At 39.1% G+C, this 18,927-nt stretch overlaps 2 protein-coding genes across 7 annotated transcripts in view; both read right to left on the minus strand.

Annotated features, from left to right (window-relative positions):
• The window catches only part of GNB5 (G protein subunit beta 5), a 29,493-nt gene extending 28,898 nt beyond the window's left edge, over positions 1-595 (minus strand). The window contains exon 1 of one of the 3 annotated variants that reach the window (XM_075575697.1): positions 478-595. The gene's annotated coding sequence lies outside the window, so the exon portion shown is untranslated. Of the gene's footprint in view, positions 1-278; positions 443-477 lie in introns of those variants that run through there. The other 2 variants (XM_075575699.1, XM_075575698.1) reach the window with 2 other exon arrangements.
• Positions 596-1,321: 726 nt separating this feature from the next.
• Positions 1,322-18,927, minus strand: part of MYO5C (myosin VC) — a 62,117-nt gene continuing 44,511 nt past the window's right edge. For all 4 annotated transcript variants that reach the window (XM_075575702.1, XM_075575701.1, XM_075575703.1 and 1 more), the window contains 14 exons: positions 17,869-17,949; positions 17,022-17,202; positions 16,541-16,634; positions 14,396-14,459; positions 13,004-13,112; positions 12,388-12,475; positions 11,435-11,533; positions 10,566-10,720; positions 9,547-9,636; positions 7,499-7,649; positions 6,523-6,805; positions 6,107-6,281; positions 4,413-4,493; positions 1,322-4,067 (listed from right to left, as the gene is read on the minus strand). In XM_075575702.1, the coding sequence (XP_075431817.1) occupies positions 3,915-4,067; positions 4,413-4,493; positions 6,107-6,281; positions 6,523-6,805; positions 7,499-7,649; positions 9,547-9,636; positions 10,566-10,720; positions 11,435-11,533; positions 12,388-12,475; positions 13,004-13,112; positions 14,396-14,459; positions 16,541-16,634; positions 17,022-17,202; positions 17,869-17,949 (1,804 nt within the window). In that variant the 3' untranslated portion in view covers positions 1,322-3,914. The remainder of the gene's footprint in view (positions 4,068-4,412; positions 4,494-6,106; positions 6,282-6,522; positions 6,806-7,498; positions 7,650-9,546; positions 9,637-10,565; positions 10,721-11,434; positions 11,534-12,387; positions 12,476-13,003; positions 13,113-14,395; positions 14,460-16,540; positions 16,635-17,021; positions 17,203-17,868; positions 17,950-18,927) is intronic.

The raw sequence follows: 18,927 nt of genomic DNA on the forward strand, positions 1-18,927 counted from the left end.
ATAAAAGTAACAGGGAGTTAGATTATAAAATAATGACAGCATGACAGTCATTAATTGACCTTGTGTGAGAGTTTACAATATCTTGTTGTATGCAAACCTATCTTGCAATAGTGGTAAATTCCAGTTAGATACAATGCAGATTAAGAACTGAGCAAAACAAAAATATTACATTCGGTAGGGAAGTCACACTTCTGAAAACACATTCGTTTGTACAAAACCATAGTGTATTTAGAAAGACAAACCCATGTAAATGTAACTTTGTTATACAGTTTCAATACTTGCTGTTTGCCATGAGCTTCAGAGTAATATATTGCTTGGTTTTCTTGCCAGTGTGGGACTTCATTAATTATGCAAAGTAAACCTCAGGTAGAGGTGACAGTCGAGCATAATTGTCTTGCGTTATGGAAAGGTCTACAATATGGCAAACCAGATACAGTGGTTCACAAAAATAATAATAATGTATGTATCCGTACTTACATATCCTGTGTGTAGAAGTGTCTTGAGGGCAATTCAATAGGAGGAGATAGACACTTTCTGCAAATAGAAGCAGGATGACAGCCCTCACACTACTAATCTTCTTAGAAAGGTATTAAAGCTCAGCCTCTTTAAGAGTCCACTCTTATGCCTAATTAGTCTACGAGAGAATGTCTGCAATGAATGATATCTGTATACAGCATATACTTATTCCCAAGACAACCTAACTATGCAAGTTTTTCAACAGCAACTGATCAGCATGTAAACAATTTGCATACTGTTTGTCATTTCCCCTAGATCGATTTTGTACATTGGTGAATGTATTTGGTGTAGGTTGCCATCCCCAGTTGAGAGATCCTTTGACAGGTGGGCCACTATTCCGATCTCTAGTAATTGAACACTTAAGTTAATAAGAATACTAACCGATAACATGGGAAGAATTTATAAAGATCTTTAGCAAACGTATCTGTGAAAGCCCCACTATAAAGGTAACCTTTTTGGGGGAAAAACTTAGTGTTTTCACCTCAACTTTCTTATCGGGTAACTGACATTTCTGTTTTAACTGTATTCTATGCAAAGAATATTTTTGGATGTAAAAAAAAAGCAGCAATGTAGCACTTTAAAACAATATTATCTTTTTTTTTATTGTGTCTATATATATATATATATATATATATATATATATATATATATATATATACACCCACATATATAAATATATATATATATACACACACACACATACTGTACATACATACGCCACTGCTGCGTTTCATGTACAAACAGTATTGTTAACAAATTCATTCAAATTTACTTAATTGTTGAAATAAAATGAGTAGAGGGCAAGTAAATAGCTTGGATTTTTATTCATTTACATACAGTAGTTGCTTACAGATTCTAAACATAGTATACAAGAAAACAAAGAGCAATGATGACTTCACAATACAAGTATCACTGATGTCCGTTACTAGAAATTAAATCTGCTGTCTCCATATATTACAATATATACATTCTCGGATGATAAGCATTTGATGGGGTCCACAATAATGCTTTATTTCGCTTACCTATAGTAGCATTACGGAGATAGGTTTGTACACTGTTGGGCTTTTTATCATGTTCAAACTGGCTGATGGATATATTTATATACCCGTATCATTATTGGCTAATAATTAATTCTGTATATTTTAAAGATCTCTTTAATATGAATCCTCTTAAAAAACAATTTTTTTTGTAGTAACTGCATTTTTAAACTATCAAGACTTTTAAATGACAGAATATATATTTTACACATTAAAACAAAATTAATCAAGCAGCAATCGCCTCTCCCCCTCCAATTATATATTTTTGAAATTTTTTATAAAAAAAACGGGTGTGCCCCCTGGAGTTTATCTGTGGTTCCTTGACCTCAGGGGATCCCCCATTTTGAGATATTTTAAGTTTTTTTGTGCCGGTTTCCACCCACGAAAAAAAAAACCCTATAATTTGTTGCTGGGTCACGAATAGACAGTCGCAATGTCCATTCTCAATGACGTTACAACTTTGTATTGATCATGGTAGCGAGTCCTGACCCAAAGGTCATTTTGTGTGAACCTGGACAATCCGAATCAGAAATTGGGAACCGGTGTCCCTGGAAGTTGGTGGATACATGGATCCACTCGGAGGACACCTCGTCTCAGGAAAGCTTTTTTTACCTATTAAATACATGTAGTCCAACATGATATGAACTATTACCCAACTCTTAAGCGCTCTAAAATATGTATACATGATCCATATAGGAGGATTACAATGGATTTTACATTGTTTCAATCAGGGATGTCATAACTTTATCAAAATATCCACCAGCCTCTTCAAGACAGAGAAAAACAAACAATCCTGTACTAAGGTGCTCTCCAAAATATTATGTATTCCATATAAAATACTCTGCAAAACATTTGAAACTCCTATAAACATCACATACAGTGAAGTAGAAGTTGGACGGCTTTCCAAAAGTTTCCACAAATTCCAGTCATCTGATAAAATAACTTAGGAACCTTTCATTTGTAAGGTAAAATAGTGAAATTCTAAGTGCACAGGGAATTAAAGCAGAAATCTACTTTTTTTTCTTTTTCCTTTAATAAAACAAATCTCCCAGCCAATGACAATTTAACATTTCTAATTTCTATATTATATAGAAAAATGTCTAATATATTTATTATATAAAATTTCTAATATATATATATATATATATATATATATATATATATATATATATATATATATATATATATTTATTCAAAAATGAATAGACGATACCGTTCTGTGGCTAACGAAATGCTGTTATTTGTGCGAGCTTTCGTTAGCCACAGAACGGTATCATCTATTCATTTTTTATTATTAAGCTCGGCTAACACGGTACAGATACATCTACATACATATATTGCTATATGTGTATAATTCATAGTCAGTAATCGTTTATTTATTTTTCTTTTGGATTCATTATAATTATAGAAAAATAAACCATTTTTATTTTAAATCACCTTTTAAATATACAAAGCGTAATATATTAACCTTAAGGTAATTTTATATTCATTCTTGCAATAAAAATAGAAATGTAGTCACATATTTTATTTAAACCTAGTAGCATTGTAGCAAATCAAGACCAAATGTAAATTAAAAAAAAGTACAATATAACCAACATGCTATGCCAAAATATATTGAACATATTATGGCAACATTAATTGAACACACACTCCTATTGAATGATTAAATCATTTAAAAAAAACAGCTTGTCATTTGAGAAAACCATTCTTTCATGCTCCACATTAGAGTTGACAATGTTTGACGTATTATTGCTACATAACTTTCTAATACAGTAATTTATATGCTCCTAGTCCATGTCCAAGTATAACTTTTTACCAAACTGGGTAGCTGCATCGTTGGGGCGATTCTTGTGGTCACTTCTAGCAGAGTTCAGAGATGTGAGATCACAGGAAAAAAGATGAATGATATGGGGTTTTAAATACCGTTTTTATAGTTGGTGTTATGTTTCAAAAACAGCATTATGATCTAGTGAAGCAGTGTCCTTCCAACAATTTGATTTAAAATGTTTATTTTGTATTTTTCTCCTGTTTTTTTTGTCCTAGATAATTCTTTAGCATATGCGTGAAGTTTTTAGGCCATGAAGTCCCCCAAGATATCCTTTCTTCCAGCTGATTTCTTGCGCGCTGCATATTCTTCCATGTTGTAAATACTTGGAACAATATTCTTAGAGCAATGAGAAAGTAATAAGGAGATATCACAGCCATTAAAAAGTGGCAGCTGTAATGATATGTGACGATTCCAACATGTAACAAAATTAATTTACCAGAACGTTACAGCACTCAATTCATCCGCAGATACAATCTCTCTAAGATTAACCTTCATTTTGCTTTGTGATAACGACATGTGCGGTCTGTTTTATCCTAGATTCTTGATAGGAAGCCAAGCTTGAGGCTGCTGGGGATTTGGATCATTTCCAGTGCATGGGGGGAGGGGCTGAATGGGAAGGTCACTTGGAAGAGATATTTGCTATCCAGCATCAACTGTGGAGCATCTTCTCGATTGCTTAGCATGGACTGAAATGGTAAACAAAGACTGTTGTGACAAAAGTATGAGGTTACATTACATTTTCTGATATGCACTACTTGCAGATGTATTGACTTGGCTTATACAATGGCATTCAATTGTATTGTAAGATAATAAAGCAAAAAACAAATCTGTGAAAACAGGGTTCATTTAACGGTTAAATCATAATCTCAGAATAGTTGTGTAATATGGCAAGTTGACTTGAATGGAAGATAATTTAAGCTTGAATAATGTAAAAATGTACACAAATGGGGGCTACAGTATCATCACAATAAACTGAAATGTAAAGTTCTTGTTTTTTTTTTTTTTTACGTCAAAAAGAAATACAAGATTACCTGAACTTTGCGCACAAAAGATGGCGTCACCCGTTTTTCAAAATCATCAATTGGTGTATAGGAATTTAGGATCTTCACGATCTGCATGAGAATTTTTTATAAAAAGATCAACTTATGAAACAGGGTCACAAAAACCCCACATTACATGATAACTGAGCCTGCCAACACACAAATATTCAAAGTTACAGTCTGTGGCTTTCGCCATTCTTTATTTATTTTTTACATTTTATTTCCGATAAGAAATCTCTTCTTGCCCTTTCCAATGCTGATTTTATTTTAGGAATCTGATGCGCTGTCCAGGAGATAGAAGCATTTGAAATATTAAGTAAAAAGGGAAGGTAAAATGGAGCGGACATAAGAAGAAGAAAAAAATAAAATAAAGCAGAACATGCTCAGGGTGCAAGATACCAACATTATGATGAGTTACTCGTATAGGCTGCTGGGAGGGAGGTGCTGTTTTATAAGCAGGGCTGGAGTGGAGCAGTAAACGCACGCATTTAAGCAGCCAGAACAGCATTCTAGCAGTTCTGCAGCCCCTCTCTTTCTTCTCTCCCAGACCCTACCTGGAGAACTTGGGTGCGGAGATTGTGAACTTCCCTATCAGGTGGCAGCGGGCGCACCAAGGCAGCCAATACCGGAAGACGGTAAGAGACAAGGGGGGCGGGGAAGAGAGAGACACAAGGGGGGAGGGGTGTGGATAAGAGCGAGAGAGACAAGGGGTAGGGGTGGAGAAGAGCGAGAGAGACAAGGGGTAGGGGTGGAGAAGAGCGAGAGGGACAAGGGGGGTGGGTGGAGAAGAGAGACAAGGGGGGTGGGTGGAGAAGAGAGACAAGGGCGGTGGGTGGAGAAGAGAGAGAGACAAGGGGTGGGTGAAGAGAGACAAGGGGGTGGGTGGAGAAGAGGGACAAGGGGGGTGGAGAAGAAGAGACACAAGGGGCGGTGGAGAAGAGAGACATGGGGGGGTGGAGAAGAGAGACATGGGGGGGTGGAGAAGAGAGACATGGGGGGGTGGAGAGGAGAGACATGGGGGGTGGAGAAGAGAGACATGGGGGGGTGGAGAAGAGAAACATGGGGGGTGGAGAAGAGAGAGGGACAAGGGTGGTGGAGAAGAGAGACAAGGGGGTGGTGAAGAGAGACAAGGGGGGTGGGTGGAGAAGAGGGACAAGGGGGGTGGAGAAGAAGAGACACAAGGGGCGGTGGAGAAGAGAGACATGGGGGGGTGGAGAAGAGAGACATGGGGGGGTGGAGAAGAGAGACACGGGGGGTGGAGAAGAGAGACATGGGGGGGTGGAGAAGAGAAACATGGGGGGTGGAGAAGAGAGAGGGACAAGGGTGGTGGAGAAGAGAGAGAGACAAGGGGGTGGTGGAGAAGAGAGGGAGAAGCGAGAGGGAAGCGTGGGAGAACCTAGAGGGGAGCACTGGAGAAGCAGGAGGGGAGGGGAAGCAGGAGAGAAGGTGAGTGCATGCGGGAGAAGCTGGTGGGGAGGGGAACATGTGGAATCTTGAAATATTATTTTTATTGTGGCTACTTTATTATGCTATGAAAATGAAAACAATTGCATTTTTTTAAGGTGTCGTGTTTAAGATGGTGGTGTGGGGTCAAGAGAGCACTTTTTTTTTTTTTTTTAGAATTTTAACACGGTTTACAACGCATCGTAAAATAGTGAAAACAGCAAAAATGACGAAAATATTACCTGCACAGTTGAAAGTGCAGTACAACGTTCACATATTTCTTTGGCATCTTCATCTTTGATTTTTTTGACCTGCAACAACCATGCAGCCTGAGAAAGAGGTTCCAAGGTCTCCTTTGCTGTACTTCCTTGTAGAGTCTTGCCTTGCAGCCATTCTTCCAGGTAGCTAAGATTACATCTAAAAATTGCATGCAAGATGAGATGGAAATTAGTAATTTGATATAGGGGGAAAAAAAGTGCTGAAAATGTTGTAACACTTCTGCAATAGATTAAATAATTGATGTCTTCGTAAACAAAAGTTTGTAATTACTGTATCCCTCTTCCAAACCAGTATTACATCGTTACACCATATTTTCAGGTAATATTTAGTGACTAATCAGTGACAGTTGATCACGATTCAGCATCATTAATGGACATACCTGATCTGCATTCCTTTTCTACAAGAGCACATGTCCTTTCGTAGGAAGAGGCTATTGAGTGTGACAGTTCCCACCAAGAAGAAAAGCTGCTTCACTACTTGCTTCAGTAGCTCGGGGTCCATGCCATGTTGGCACATTGTGGTATAAAAATAACTGAGCTGTTGGAGAATTGATGTCATAGTGTACGAATCTGTGTCATCTATACTAGAAGAACGTTTGCGGAATCCTGTAGGTTTCGCAACAGAAATTCCATGAAGGCTTTCATACTCCAGCATGCCTGGAACTAAAACAGAGTGCATTCGATCAAGAGTTGGTAAACAAAGCCTGCAACAAAACCTCATTAAAATTATAAGTCACATCTTACTATAGAACCAGAAAATTAGGTAAATGATAAAGTATGAATTTTCTTTTTTAAGGACCAATAACCTGAGATGTCAAGTCTACCTTGTCCAAGGAGACAGACGATAGGCCATATTTACTAAGTGTTGCTACTCCGTAAGACATTTTCCGGTGCTGGAAAACCCCTGGTGGCCCATTCAAAGTGTCTTAGGCTGCGCTTATAGTAATGGCGACGGCACACAGCACCAAAACAAGTACATGCAGTCCGTCGTAGGTGGCCATAGTGGCTGTGGCCGCAATGGCACTGCGTAGCGACAGGGAGACCAAAATCGCTGTAGCCAATGGATTTTGTGATACACAGCGACGGCTGCATTACGTGACTGGTGGCAAGACAATCACATCTCCATCTTGCCTCTTGTGCCTTCCCCCTTGCTGATGTCACCGCCCCTCGCCGCCAGCGGTCACGAGCACGTCGTCATTACTATAAGCGCAGCCTTAAGGAGTAGCACCGCTTACTAAATATGGCTCGATATCTTCTCCCTCAACCTGGCGAAGTACTCACATGTTTGCTGTGCTTGATCTTCTGCGTAGCTTCCTCTGGTGATCTGCGGTAAAATAATTTTACGTGAAGTCTTACCTATCATTGGTTGAAGGTTGTTCTCCATAACAGTAATGAACTGATGGTAGATACGAATGGCCAAATCACTGATGATTTGTCTGTATTCAGACAGATCAAAATTCTTTAGACAGTTTTTATTTTGAAGTGGCAAGTTATACTTCATGAACTCCTGAAAGTGACAGACATTGCAATGCCATTAGTGCCCTAGTGTTGACAATGGACCCTTACAGATACTTGAACTTTACACTCCCTTCTTTTGAGTTTTGTATTCTATCTATACTAGCTATTTAACCCCACATCAAACAGTAAAATATGAAGAAAAAAGGCACTCCAGTCTTGATCATAACTGAACAGAAACAAAATTCCCCAGACTACACCACCCCACTCTCCAAGACGTTAAGGACAAAACATGCCCACACAATTCTTTACAAGGGATGTATAACAATCTGGTGTAGTTAAACAGTTATGTTTACAAAAAAAACAAAAAAAAAAACAATAATAACATTTTCTTTTAAAACCTGGTGATCAGAAAAAAGGGAAGGGGAAACACAAAATGGATGTGCCCCCTAAAAGAATTCACTAAACTGCACACCAACAAAGTGTAAAATGTAACTTTTAATAAATTTACTTAAAACATATATTACCAAAGCGTTGTGTACTGTGAATTAAAAATAAATTAAATCAACAATTCCCAGCATCCATGTCAGCAAATGTATAATTGTACAATCCAAATTAACAACTAAATGTTGGTGGGATGTAGAGGACAAAGGATGCTAAAAGTCAGGGTGTTAACCCCTCTGGAGCAACTGTGAGACCAGATGGTAAGTATATATAAATGTATACTAGTCAGTAAGCAATTACATAGGTGAAAGTCCAGCGATCCTGCTTCAATTTGTACCACTAGGTATGTAATATGATATGTAAAAATACACGTGCTAAAGTGGTAACACTGACACATGCAATAATGATAGTAGGGAGTTGACAGCATAGTGAAGCTGGCACTCACAGCAATATTATCTGATGAGTTACACAACATTTGTCCCTGAAGAAGCTCCTTTGCTGGAGGGAAACGCGCGTTGGACGCGCAATGTTGTCAGTCTCCTACCTGGAGCTGTTTTAATGTAGTGTTTGTAGTCTCCTGGTTCTATTTGTGTAGACCTCAGTATTTGGTTATTTATTCCAACAGTCAATGAGTCTGCCTCCCTGCCTCTATGACATATGTTTACATAGAGTTTTTGCTGTGTAACTCATCAGATAATATTGCTGTGAGTGCCAGCTTCACTATGCTGTCAACTCCCTACTATCATTATTGCATGTGTCAGTGTTACCACTTTAGCACGTGTATTTTTACATATCATATTACATACCTAGTGGTACAAATTGAAGCAGGATCGCTGGACTTTCACCTATGTAATTGCTTACTGTCTAGTATACATTTATATATACTTACCATCTGGTCTCACAGTTGCTCCAGAGGGGTTAACACCCTGACTTTTAGCATCCTTTGTCCTCTACATCCCACCAACATTTAGTTGTTAATTGGGATTGTACAATTATACATTTGCTGACATGGATGCTGGGAATTGTTGATTTAATTTATTTTTAATTCACAGTACACAACGCTTTGGTAATATATGTTTTAAGTAAATTTATTAAAAGTTACATTTTACACTTTGTTGGTGTGCAGTTTAGTGAATTCTTTTAGGGGGCACATCCATTTTGTGTTTCCCCTTCCCTTTTTTCTGATTCACTTTTCAGTTCACAGTTTGCACCCACAATTTTGATTACCATATTGATTTATTTGATTATTCCATTCAATTGGTGTGGTCCTGTGATCACTCCCCAACCCCTTTCGTGTTGTTTCTAAAACCTGGTGATCAACTGCTTTTATTAAAATCCCCTAAAAAGGGGAGTATCTAATTAAGAGACTATCAACCATCACAGCTTGAGAAGAAACACTTTAGCCGTTCCAGTGATTGAACCTCAGCTCAATAGAGGCACCACATTCTTATTTCTTATCGAAAAGGTTTTCAATATTAGAGACAATAAAAGAAGCAAAGTCATACCTCTTCTCCACTGTATTGTTTCAAACAGTTGAGAAAATGATGGACATTAGAAAGCCAAAATGACAGCATTTCAAAGTCGTCTGCATGTTCCTAGATGAAAATAACGAACATTCACGTAATTATGGTATATTTCATGTGAATTATTTCCAGTTTGCACACACAGAAGAAATAGGTGAGATTTTAAATACTCTATACAGTGTAGAGTATGCAGCACACTACTGTATTTATGCGCGATTATTAATATTGAATATTCTCTCTTTACAGGTGAGGACATCCAAGAGCCAGCCAGACCAAAAAAGATGAAAAAAAAATAGAACATTGTACATTTTGAAGAAGAGCGAAGACATTTGTATTATTGCATTAATCGTTAAAACTTTATCAAATAAAATAAAAATATTTTTCTAAACTACAGTACTTTGTAGTTGTCTCAAGTTTTTACATTTCACATTTCAATTCAATACCATTACATACAGCATGATACGGTGTGATATCGGATCATGTAAAAATGAATGGGAATAAGGGACAGGTTACATTGCATTTAGATTTTGAAGACACAATTGCGCACTAGCGCCTACCAGTATTTCTGGCCAGTATTGCAAACAAAGCTGAAATTCCATTGTCAGCCCACTGTCATATCGTGTGCAAACACGAGCAAAACATTGAATGCGCGTGGGGCGGGGGAAGCACCCACAAGGAATATGCGGGGTGGACATAGTGACCAACCATCACGCTACATCTGTACATGATCATTTCATCTAGAAATAACTTCCTTTTGGTTGCTTTGAAAGGTATAAAAACTTAAAATGAATGATCATTATGCAATTCCAAACAAACAACTTTAATGTGTTTATTATGTCAGTGCATGCATATTGCTCATTAGTATTCATTGCAACAAAACTAATAGTATTGGTTTTATATACATTATTGGTTAAGAAATAGAATATACATCCGGGTCAAAAGGTTTTCAAACGTTTAACACCTATAAAATCTTTTCAAATACCCCATACTCTGCATCTTACCTTAATAACTTCTTTAATGCCATTAATGCTGGCATTCATCAAAGACTTTATTCTATCAGCCTCGTTTATGTAATCTGTGTATCTCACACACATGAACATAATGTGAGCTGGCAGGCCTGGGATCATATTGACGACAACACCACGTGGCTTGAGATCTGTCCCGATGGGGAAAAAAAAAGTTAACAAAACATCACAACAAAAACAATACGTAGATATTTTTTTTAAACCAATGAGCAGCATTGTCATGATTTGCAATCCTGAAATAACTCAAGTATTCTAGACCTTGTCCAAATGCTATATGGGATATATACACACGCTAGTTACTTTGTTTACCTATTAAACAGATCACTGCTATAAGTTAATTTTGGTACTACATGGGGCTAGACCTATAAACTAGATTTCTTGGGATGATAAGTCTCGGGTTTGAAATACAGGTGTAGCAGGCATTATTACCCTCATTAACATGAGTTAACACACTAAATATCATGTGTACGATCTCCTTAACCATTGTCATCAACAGCACTAGTTTAAAATAAAGCGCCAGCGTTAACGCGACACAAACATTAATTTCTTACAGCAGGGGTTCTCAACTCCCGTCCTCAAGACCCCCCAACAGGTCAGGTTTTAAGGATATCCCAGCTTCAGCACAGGTGGCTCAGTCTTTGACTAAGGGGACTCCCCTTTTGGGTCTTTGACTGAGCCACCTGTGCTGAAGCTGGGATATCCTTAAAACCTGACATGTTGGGGGGTCTTGGCAACGGGTGATGAGAATCCCCGATTTACAGCATTGTACAGTACCTCCTTGTTAGATACTTTCTTATTACACATGCGGTATAAATCTAAAACCAGAGATAACTTTACTAACTTACCCAGGATGAGTTTTTGAATGAGTTTAGGTTCATCGTCTTGTGTGAACTCCATCATGCCCAGGTAGTCCTTAAAAACCGTTGGCAAGTTAACTTGGTTGTCTGTGCAAGAATTCATTGGTTAGTTTCAAATAAACATTGTTTTTATAACATGCCACACAGGAAACAAAATAAAAAGTTTTTTAAAAAAAGGACAACGGATTGGAGTTCTTTTTCAGTGATGTGAAAGAAAAAAAGGCGCAAAACACTAATGATTTGTGATTAAGTGAAAACAAATCAATTAAGGTGTGAACACTTGTGCAAAAGTCAGTGGAATGGTGTATAGAGAAAAATATATAGGATGCAGGGAAAACATCGGAAATTAATCCCTGTATTTCTCTCGTGTTTTCCTGCAGACCCTCAGTACCACAAAAACACTCTGACCAAGTCAGACGTAGCCACCCCAGTCTGACAGACGCCGAAACCGGAAGTGGCAATCACAATCTGGGGAGCGCGCGTGGTGGGAAACTGTGCTATGGGCTTATCGGGAGGGGTGGCGTGTGTGTGTGTGTGTATGTGTATATATATATATAGTAAAACAATATTATATATACAGTACTATCACTGGTTTCTCTCCTAGCATATTATGGAGCAAGTGAGCTGGACCAGTGAGAAGAGACACCTATCATAAAGCACAATACCCTTCTATAAAATGTGAGTTGATCTCACCTACAGATTTATCAGCTGTGTTACCCAATGAATAAGAAGCAATCTGCATTCGATCAGTCTCTTTCTTTTGGGTTGCGCTCCCTTGGGAGTGGGTTTAGAATACATTTCCATGTATTTTACTTATTTAATTTAACATTAACTTATTTAAGATAGCCCTTAAGAAGTGTTGTTGATGAAACACTGTAGGTTAAAAATACAAATGATCATACATTGTTTTCTTTGTACAAACTCATTTTTATATGGCATACCTTTTTCAATGGTCTTTGTGAGAGCTTTGATCTGATCTTGAAGTTTCTTGATAAGTCTGTCTTTCATGTCAACCTGCTCTTCAAAGTCCTAAAATAAATAGCAGTGATATATTTAAGGGAGCAGTTCACTACACTATGCAGGCTTTGTCCCCCCCCTTTCCCATCTCCCTACTTTATTTTTCATTTTTACATGTACTGTGTAGAAAGCAGGGGGTCTCCGGAGTTGAACCACATTCATTTCAGCTCCAGCGACCACCTGGTTCCCAAGATACTTCCTGGTGAAGGTGCCGCCAGTAATGCCCGTTTAGGGTAAACAAAATGGAGTGTTTAAATCTGCTGCGTGACGCAGGCCAATAAGAAGCTGCAATGTCACCTGTCCTGGCTTCCTATTGACCTGCGTGACGCCAGTGATTGAAACTACTGTGAAGTTCCAGTGACACCTTCTCTGGTAACTATCTCTGTAACCAGGTGGACCCTGAGCTGAAATGAAAGGAAGCAAGGATTTTACAGATTAGCGATTAAAAGAGCTTTTGGTGTGTTAAGAGGTAGCATTTTCAAAAACAAAACCATATTAGTATTCTCACAAGCGCAGCTATCTAGCCAAGAAGAAACACACCTGGTTCTCCATTCCATTTAGTTCCTTCAAATGAATGCTATTCTCTTGACTTTCTTGATTGTTACCATCCACCTCCTTTTCAGGTAGTTTTTTCTGGCCCTTGTCTGGTCTAAAACAAAAAAAGTGGTATTGCATTCAAAATACTTTGCTTTTCCAATGAAAGCCACAACTGGCCACATGTGTGTCCAAGACAAACTAAATAACACATTTACAATGTTCTATGTGAAAAGCAGGAAGAAAGAGAGCCCCTGAATATTGAACTAGAATTTTACGTCTTTAATAGAATGACACTTCAAATGTGAATATGTAATTTACATCATTATTGAGAATAAATATATCCTAGAACAATTAAAATATTGACTTTATATACCAGAATAAATCAAGGCAGTTGTTTAACATTTGTTGATTTTTTTTTTTTTTTACCCAACTTGGTGTAATCAGCTTTCTTAGAAAGATTTAATCACTGAGTAAAAAAAAAAGTTTTACTTATTAGCATGCTGTTAAAAATATAAATGCTTTCTTTTTCTCTGTGTCTGTTGAATTCAAGTATATGAGCTACCTGTGTTTATCTGTTTACAGAAAAATGGCTTCATAATTACTACACAAACAATAGGTAAACAAAGACAACAATTCACCTCTAGTTTTGAGGGCTGGCAAACAGTCTTATCACCAAGAGTCATTAGAAAGATTGTAAAGAACAAATAGTGTTTATAATGAAAAAGTTATAAAAATATATATATTTTTAAAGGTGTTTGTCAGCTACATTTAACTGAATAAACATGCCACTGTCCTTTCATTCCAAAAAGGGGACAGATCCCTTTAATGTGCATGTGTGAATTTGGCAGATTGTTATCAAAACCACATTTTTAGATCCCAGACTACAAACGGATTCAGAGCTGGGAATACACCAGGACTTGTAAATTTGCTCAAGGTAAACATTGGAGAATTGCCCGATTAGTCAGCCGTGAGCTTTGCTAAAGGTATGCGTGGCTGAAAGTTACAGGTTGGAGACGAGTATGTCTATTTTCTCCCTGTTAATTGTTGTTTGTGTGTAGGAAACAAAAATAATATATACACTTTCATTCTTTCCTGTTGGAAATAGATCTGCATAGCTTTACAAAACCATTCCAATGACTCCAAATTTCAGGCTCCACCTCAAACGTCACAAAATATGTTGTTTTGGGGATTACATTATTTAGAAAGCCAATGAGGACTGGAGTTGCGTATTTTACGGCTATTCCATGTCTTTTGTATCTTGATGGTTCTTTGATCTGCTGACTGTGCTTTAGATTTATATTTTCAATGAAAATAAGATGTAATAAATTTTCAATATTTTTCCTTTTCAGTGAACTGTTAAAAAAGCAGATGAAGAAATGTGTTTAAACTACTTACTGCTGTGGAGTCCCCGCCTTCCCAGGATTATGGTGCCTATGGTTAGATATCTTTTCTCCTTGTCCTGTAATATTCAGAGTATTATGTGGTATACAGGGAAAAGGGAGACCAAAAAGCGCACCAGCACAAACTGAGCAGGAAGAACCCAGGACAAAAAATGATTAAAAGGGCACTTTAATGTGACAAAAGACCCATCCAACGCGTTTCGAACGTCACAGCGTTCTTTTTCAAGGAATATCATTTTGAGATATACCTGCATTTGAGCGCCTCAGCTATTTTCCATATTATGTGGTATATAAAGTACAAACCATGGACCCTAAACAGAATAATGAATATGCATTTCTTGGATTAAAATATCATAAAATTGAATAATCTAAATCTGTATCATTGCTAGTATTCAAACTACTGCGACAATTAAATTGATGCCTGGCATAAAGCAAAGGGATATGGGTATAAAGGCACACAACAATTGGTAAACAATTGTTTGGAGGTCTGGGACCCCCCTTCTCCCTGGTTTTAAACTCACTCATCCCACTTTTAAATAGCAGGTCTTGTTATGCACTTGGGAATGAACAGTGTAAGACATTTCTCCCTCCATAAGGCTGCGGTCCCAGTACAGCCTGTGCGCACGGCGCGGCGTGCACTGTGCGTGTAAGCACCGCCCCTCAATGGGGCTGGGCCCACTACGCACTGTCACGCAGAAGGTGCAGCCGCGCCGTGCGGCAGGGTTTTTCACAACTCAATAAAATTGAGTTTACTCCTAGCGATGGAGGCGTGGCCACGCCCCCACCGGCGGTTCACCCAATGAGGGCCAACCAGCCGCGTGACGTAATGGCCACGCCCCCGCAAATCCCCGACCACGCCCCCTCCCGTCGCAAGATTCTCCTCTCCTCACAGACCGCAGATCGCGGTTAGCGCTGTGACACGCGCCGCCCCCCACCGCCGGGCGCGCGTGTCACAGACATTACTGGGATTGCAGCCTAAGGCCATGTCCCCGCTGCAGGGACAAGAGCCGCCCCTCAATGGGGCCGGGCCCACTACAAGAGGTGGCCGCAGTTTTTCCTGAAGACAGGAAAATTGAGCTCAATACTCGCAATGGGCACGGTGGCCACGCCCCCGGCGGTTCAGCAAATGAAGGTGAACCTGCTGGATGACGTCATGGCCATGCCCCCCCCTCTTTCCCCCTGCAGCTCACCGCAGACCACGGATCAGAGCTGCACGCGCCGCCAGCCTAGCAGGCACGCGTGCAGCGCAGACAGCGGGGCCGTAGCCTTAGAGAGGTTAAGAGAGCGTTTACAGGTAGTGTTAGGACCGGTAAAAAGGGGGTACCTTGATGTGGTTACAGGCTTAAAAATACTTTGGACAAATAATTTGATTAAAATTACCCTTACTTATGAGAAGAGAGATAAGTATTTAACTATATCATTTGTCATATTGGATGTAGCATTGGGGCTTTATCTTTTGTTGGATATATAAAAGGTGTATGAATAAACATCCAGGATATTCTTGGTAAAGATGTAGAAATGTTTCGCATGCCTAAGCAAACTTTCACCCTGGTTAGTGGTGTAAAAAAATTTGCTTTGATCCAAAAGTTCACAACAAGTTCGCTTAATGCTAAAATGTCAATGGGCATTGATGTGTGTATGTCTCTGAGGCACAGAAACACAACATAGCAACAAAGAGATACAGGGAGACAGGTAGAGAAGATGGATGGCAAGGCACAATGGCTGGGAGTCATGAAGTCGCATGTGGGACATCACAACTGATCTGGCATTAACAGCCATTCAAGTCAAAAGCAGTTACCAGCAGATTGGGCACTATGTCCCGCATCGTGGCTTTATGACTTATAATAATAACAACATTTTAGATGAATTTATATCATCTGCCCAGATGAATTTACAATCTATGTTTTTGGTGCCTGAGGCACAGGGAGATAAAGTGACTTGCCCAAGGTCACAAGAATCGAATCGAACCAGATTTTCCTGCGTCAAACTCTGTGTCATTGTTATCAGACGCAGTGTCTTTACTCACGGAGCTGCACTTCTCATCTACCAAGAGCCTCAGCAGTAATTTACACTATTCTGACCTAGCTTTAAATTACATGGGCTTAAAATACACATATCGAGTTCTCTGCGTGAATTTTACCTGGCATTTTCATAGACTGTTCGTAAAGACAGCCTTGGAGGTCCATGTTTTGTTTCTCGAGTTCAGAAATCTGATCCTTGAGACCGGTTATTACCTTGAAAAAAGCACCAACAATTATTATATAAGAGAAACACCTTTATACCATGCTTCCCTCAGTCACGCACAATACAACATGCTCACCATGTGGACATTCAAGGTTTAATGATTAACTTTGTAAAGAAACTGCAGTTCTTTCTGTACTCGAGTCATTGAATTTTAAAGCTCTGTAAACATTTATCACATTTGTTCTCGTTACCATTCTCATTACTTAGGGGAGTGCTTTTTTAGCCTGGGATGAGTGTTTATAACTCAATTAAGTACAGTAAGTTAAAGGTTACCATGAAAAAATATATAATGCGTTGCTTAGCTCAATAGTTGTATGTACAGTAGAACTGAAAGGACGTCCAATGATAACCTAAATCAACGCATTACATATTCCTACCTTATTCTCCGATATCAATCTTGTGACCTCTTGCTTGATGCCATCATTCGCGTCTTTCTCCTCTTTATATGACTTTTGTAGATGTTTTAGCTCATCCGCAAGGTGTTCTACCTTAAAGTTTAACACTTCAATTTCTTTTTCGTAACTCTCTTTCTGAGACTGAAAATGGCTTTCCAGTATTCTACAAGATGAAAAATACATTAAAATCATTAGAAAAAGGAATGCTTACATATTATTGTACCAAAGAATATTTTTTCATCTGTGCAGGTAATGAAAAGTGGGGAACATCAGTTAAAAAGAAGACCCCTTCAGTGTATAAAAGCAATTATCAGATCTTAAATGCATGTGTGCTATTTTTCTTTAATTGCCCACATTATTTTAAACCTAAAACAATGTTAACCAAGCTGACAGATATATATATAATGGACAATAACTATATTACAATCACAAAGGGCACTTATTTCACTAATATGCAGTATAACTAGACATGAAAGGCAAAATTTTAACTATCTTTATTTCACATCCGGTGAAAGATGATACTGCACATTCTCCTCTCAGAATTTATTTATGGAAAGGTGATGTTTAGGCTACAGTATAAAGAAGAAAATAGCGGAGGTGGGCACTGGTCTTAGCGGTTGGTCTTAGACAGTCTGGTGCTAATGCAGTCGACAGGAATTCAGAGGCACCAAAATAGTCAATAGAAGAGTCTGATGCACACAGGAGAACTTGCAAATAAAAAAGCTTAAAATGTTTTTGACGCCAGTGAAGCTTTCCTGTATGCAGCAGACCCTACACTTCTGTTGTTTCAGCTATAACACAACACGTTTAAACAATTAAAAAGTCACACCTGGTTGCTTTTTTCAAACCTTCATAAGCAAACCAAAGTTCTCCATCTTCATTTAAATTTTCCAAATCTTCTTGGGCAAGTCTACAAAGCAAAATAATTACTAGTGAAAATGATAGAACAATGCAAGACATGTTTTTTTATACTCAATCAGCCCATCTGAGATACAAATATTATGAAAAATTAATAATCCGACAATGATTTAAAAAAAAAAAAAAATACTATAAAATAACACTGGGGTACATTTCTATTATGCAAGGTCTGGTCACAATAAAAAAAATATTTAGGGCTATATTTTACAATATGGTGCTAAGCTGCAAGACACTTTAGAGATCCATTCAAGCACGGTTTGGTAAACATGGTGCTTTGTTTTTTCAGTAAGGCTGCGAACCCGCTGCGGCCGGCGGGGCGCGCGGCCGCGAACCACCAGACTCTTGCCCGAATGGTCCCTGCCCCCGCTGCCTCCTTCCAGCAGGGCTGACTACGTACTGTGACGCGCCAGCCGGCCGATGCTGCAAGAATCTAGTGATTTTCGGTGTTGACGCGTCACGTGGTACGCGAGTCAGCCAATGGGGAGGAGGGGAGGGAAGGAGCTAGATGGGAGGCGCCTTGGGCGGGGAGCAGGGAAGGAGCTGCGGGTTATTAAAGTGTGTTTGTATGTATGTGTGTATGTGTGTGTGTATGTGTGTGTGTATGTGTATGTGTGTGTGTATGTGTATGTGTGTATGTATGTGTGTGTATGTGTATATGTATGTGTGTGGAGGGGTGGACGGCACCACGATCAGAGACCGCCCCCCTCCCTCCCACTCCTGCCCCCCTCCCTCACACTCCTGCCCCCCTCCCTCACACTCCCCTCCCCGCTCCGGCTCCCTACAGACCGCATATCGCGGTCTGTGTCTGTCAGCGCCCCGCCTGTCTGCAGTGCGGGCGCGCTGACTGAGGGAGCGGGGCCTTAGCCTAAGGTAGATGGAGCAGCCCTGCAAAAAACTGAAAGCCATGTGCCCGGGAAGCCCAAGTTATTTTACTGGGTGTTTGGAACTCATGGACATTTCCCAAGTATTT

Source organism: Ascaphus truei, chromosome 18 (assembly GCF_040206685.1).
Source record: "Ascaphus truei isolate aAscTru1 chromosome 18, aAscTru1.hap1, whole genome shotgun sequence".
NCBI lineage: Eukaryota > Metazoa > Chordata > Amphibia > Anura > Ascaphidae > Ascaphus > Ascaphus truei.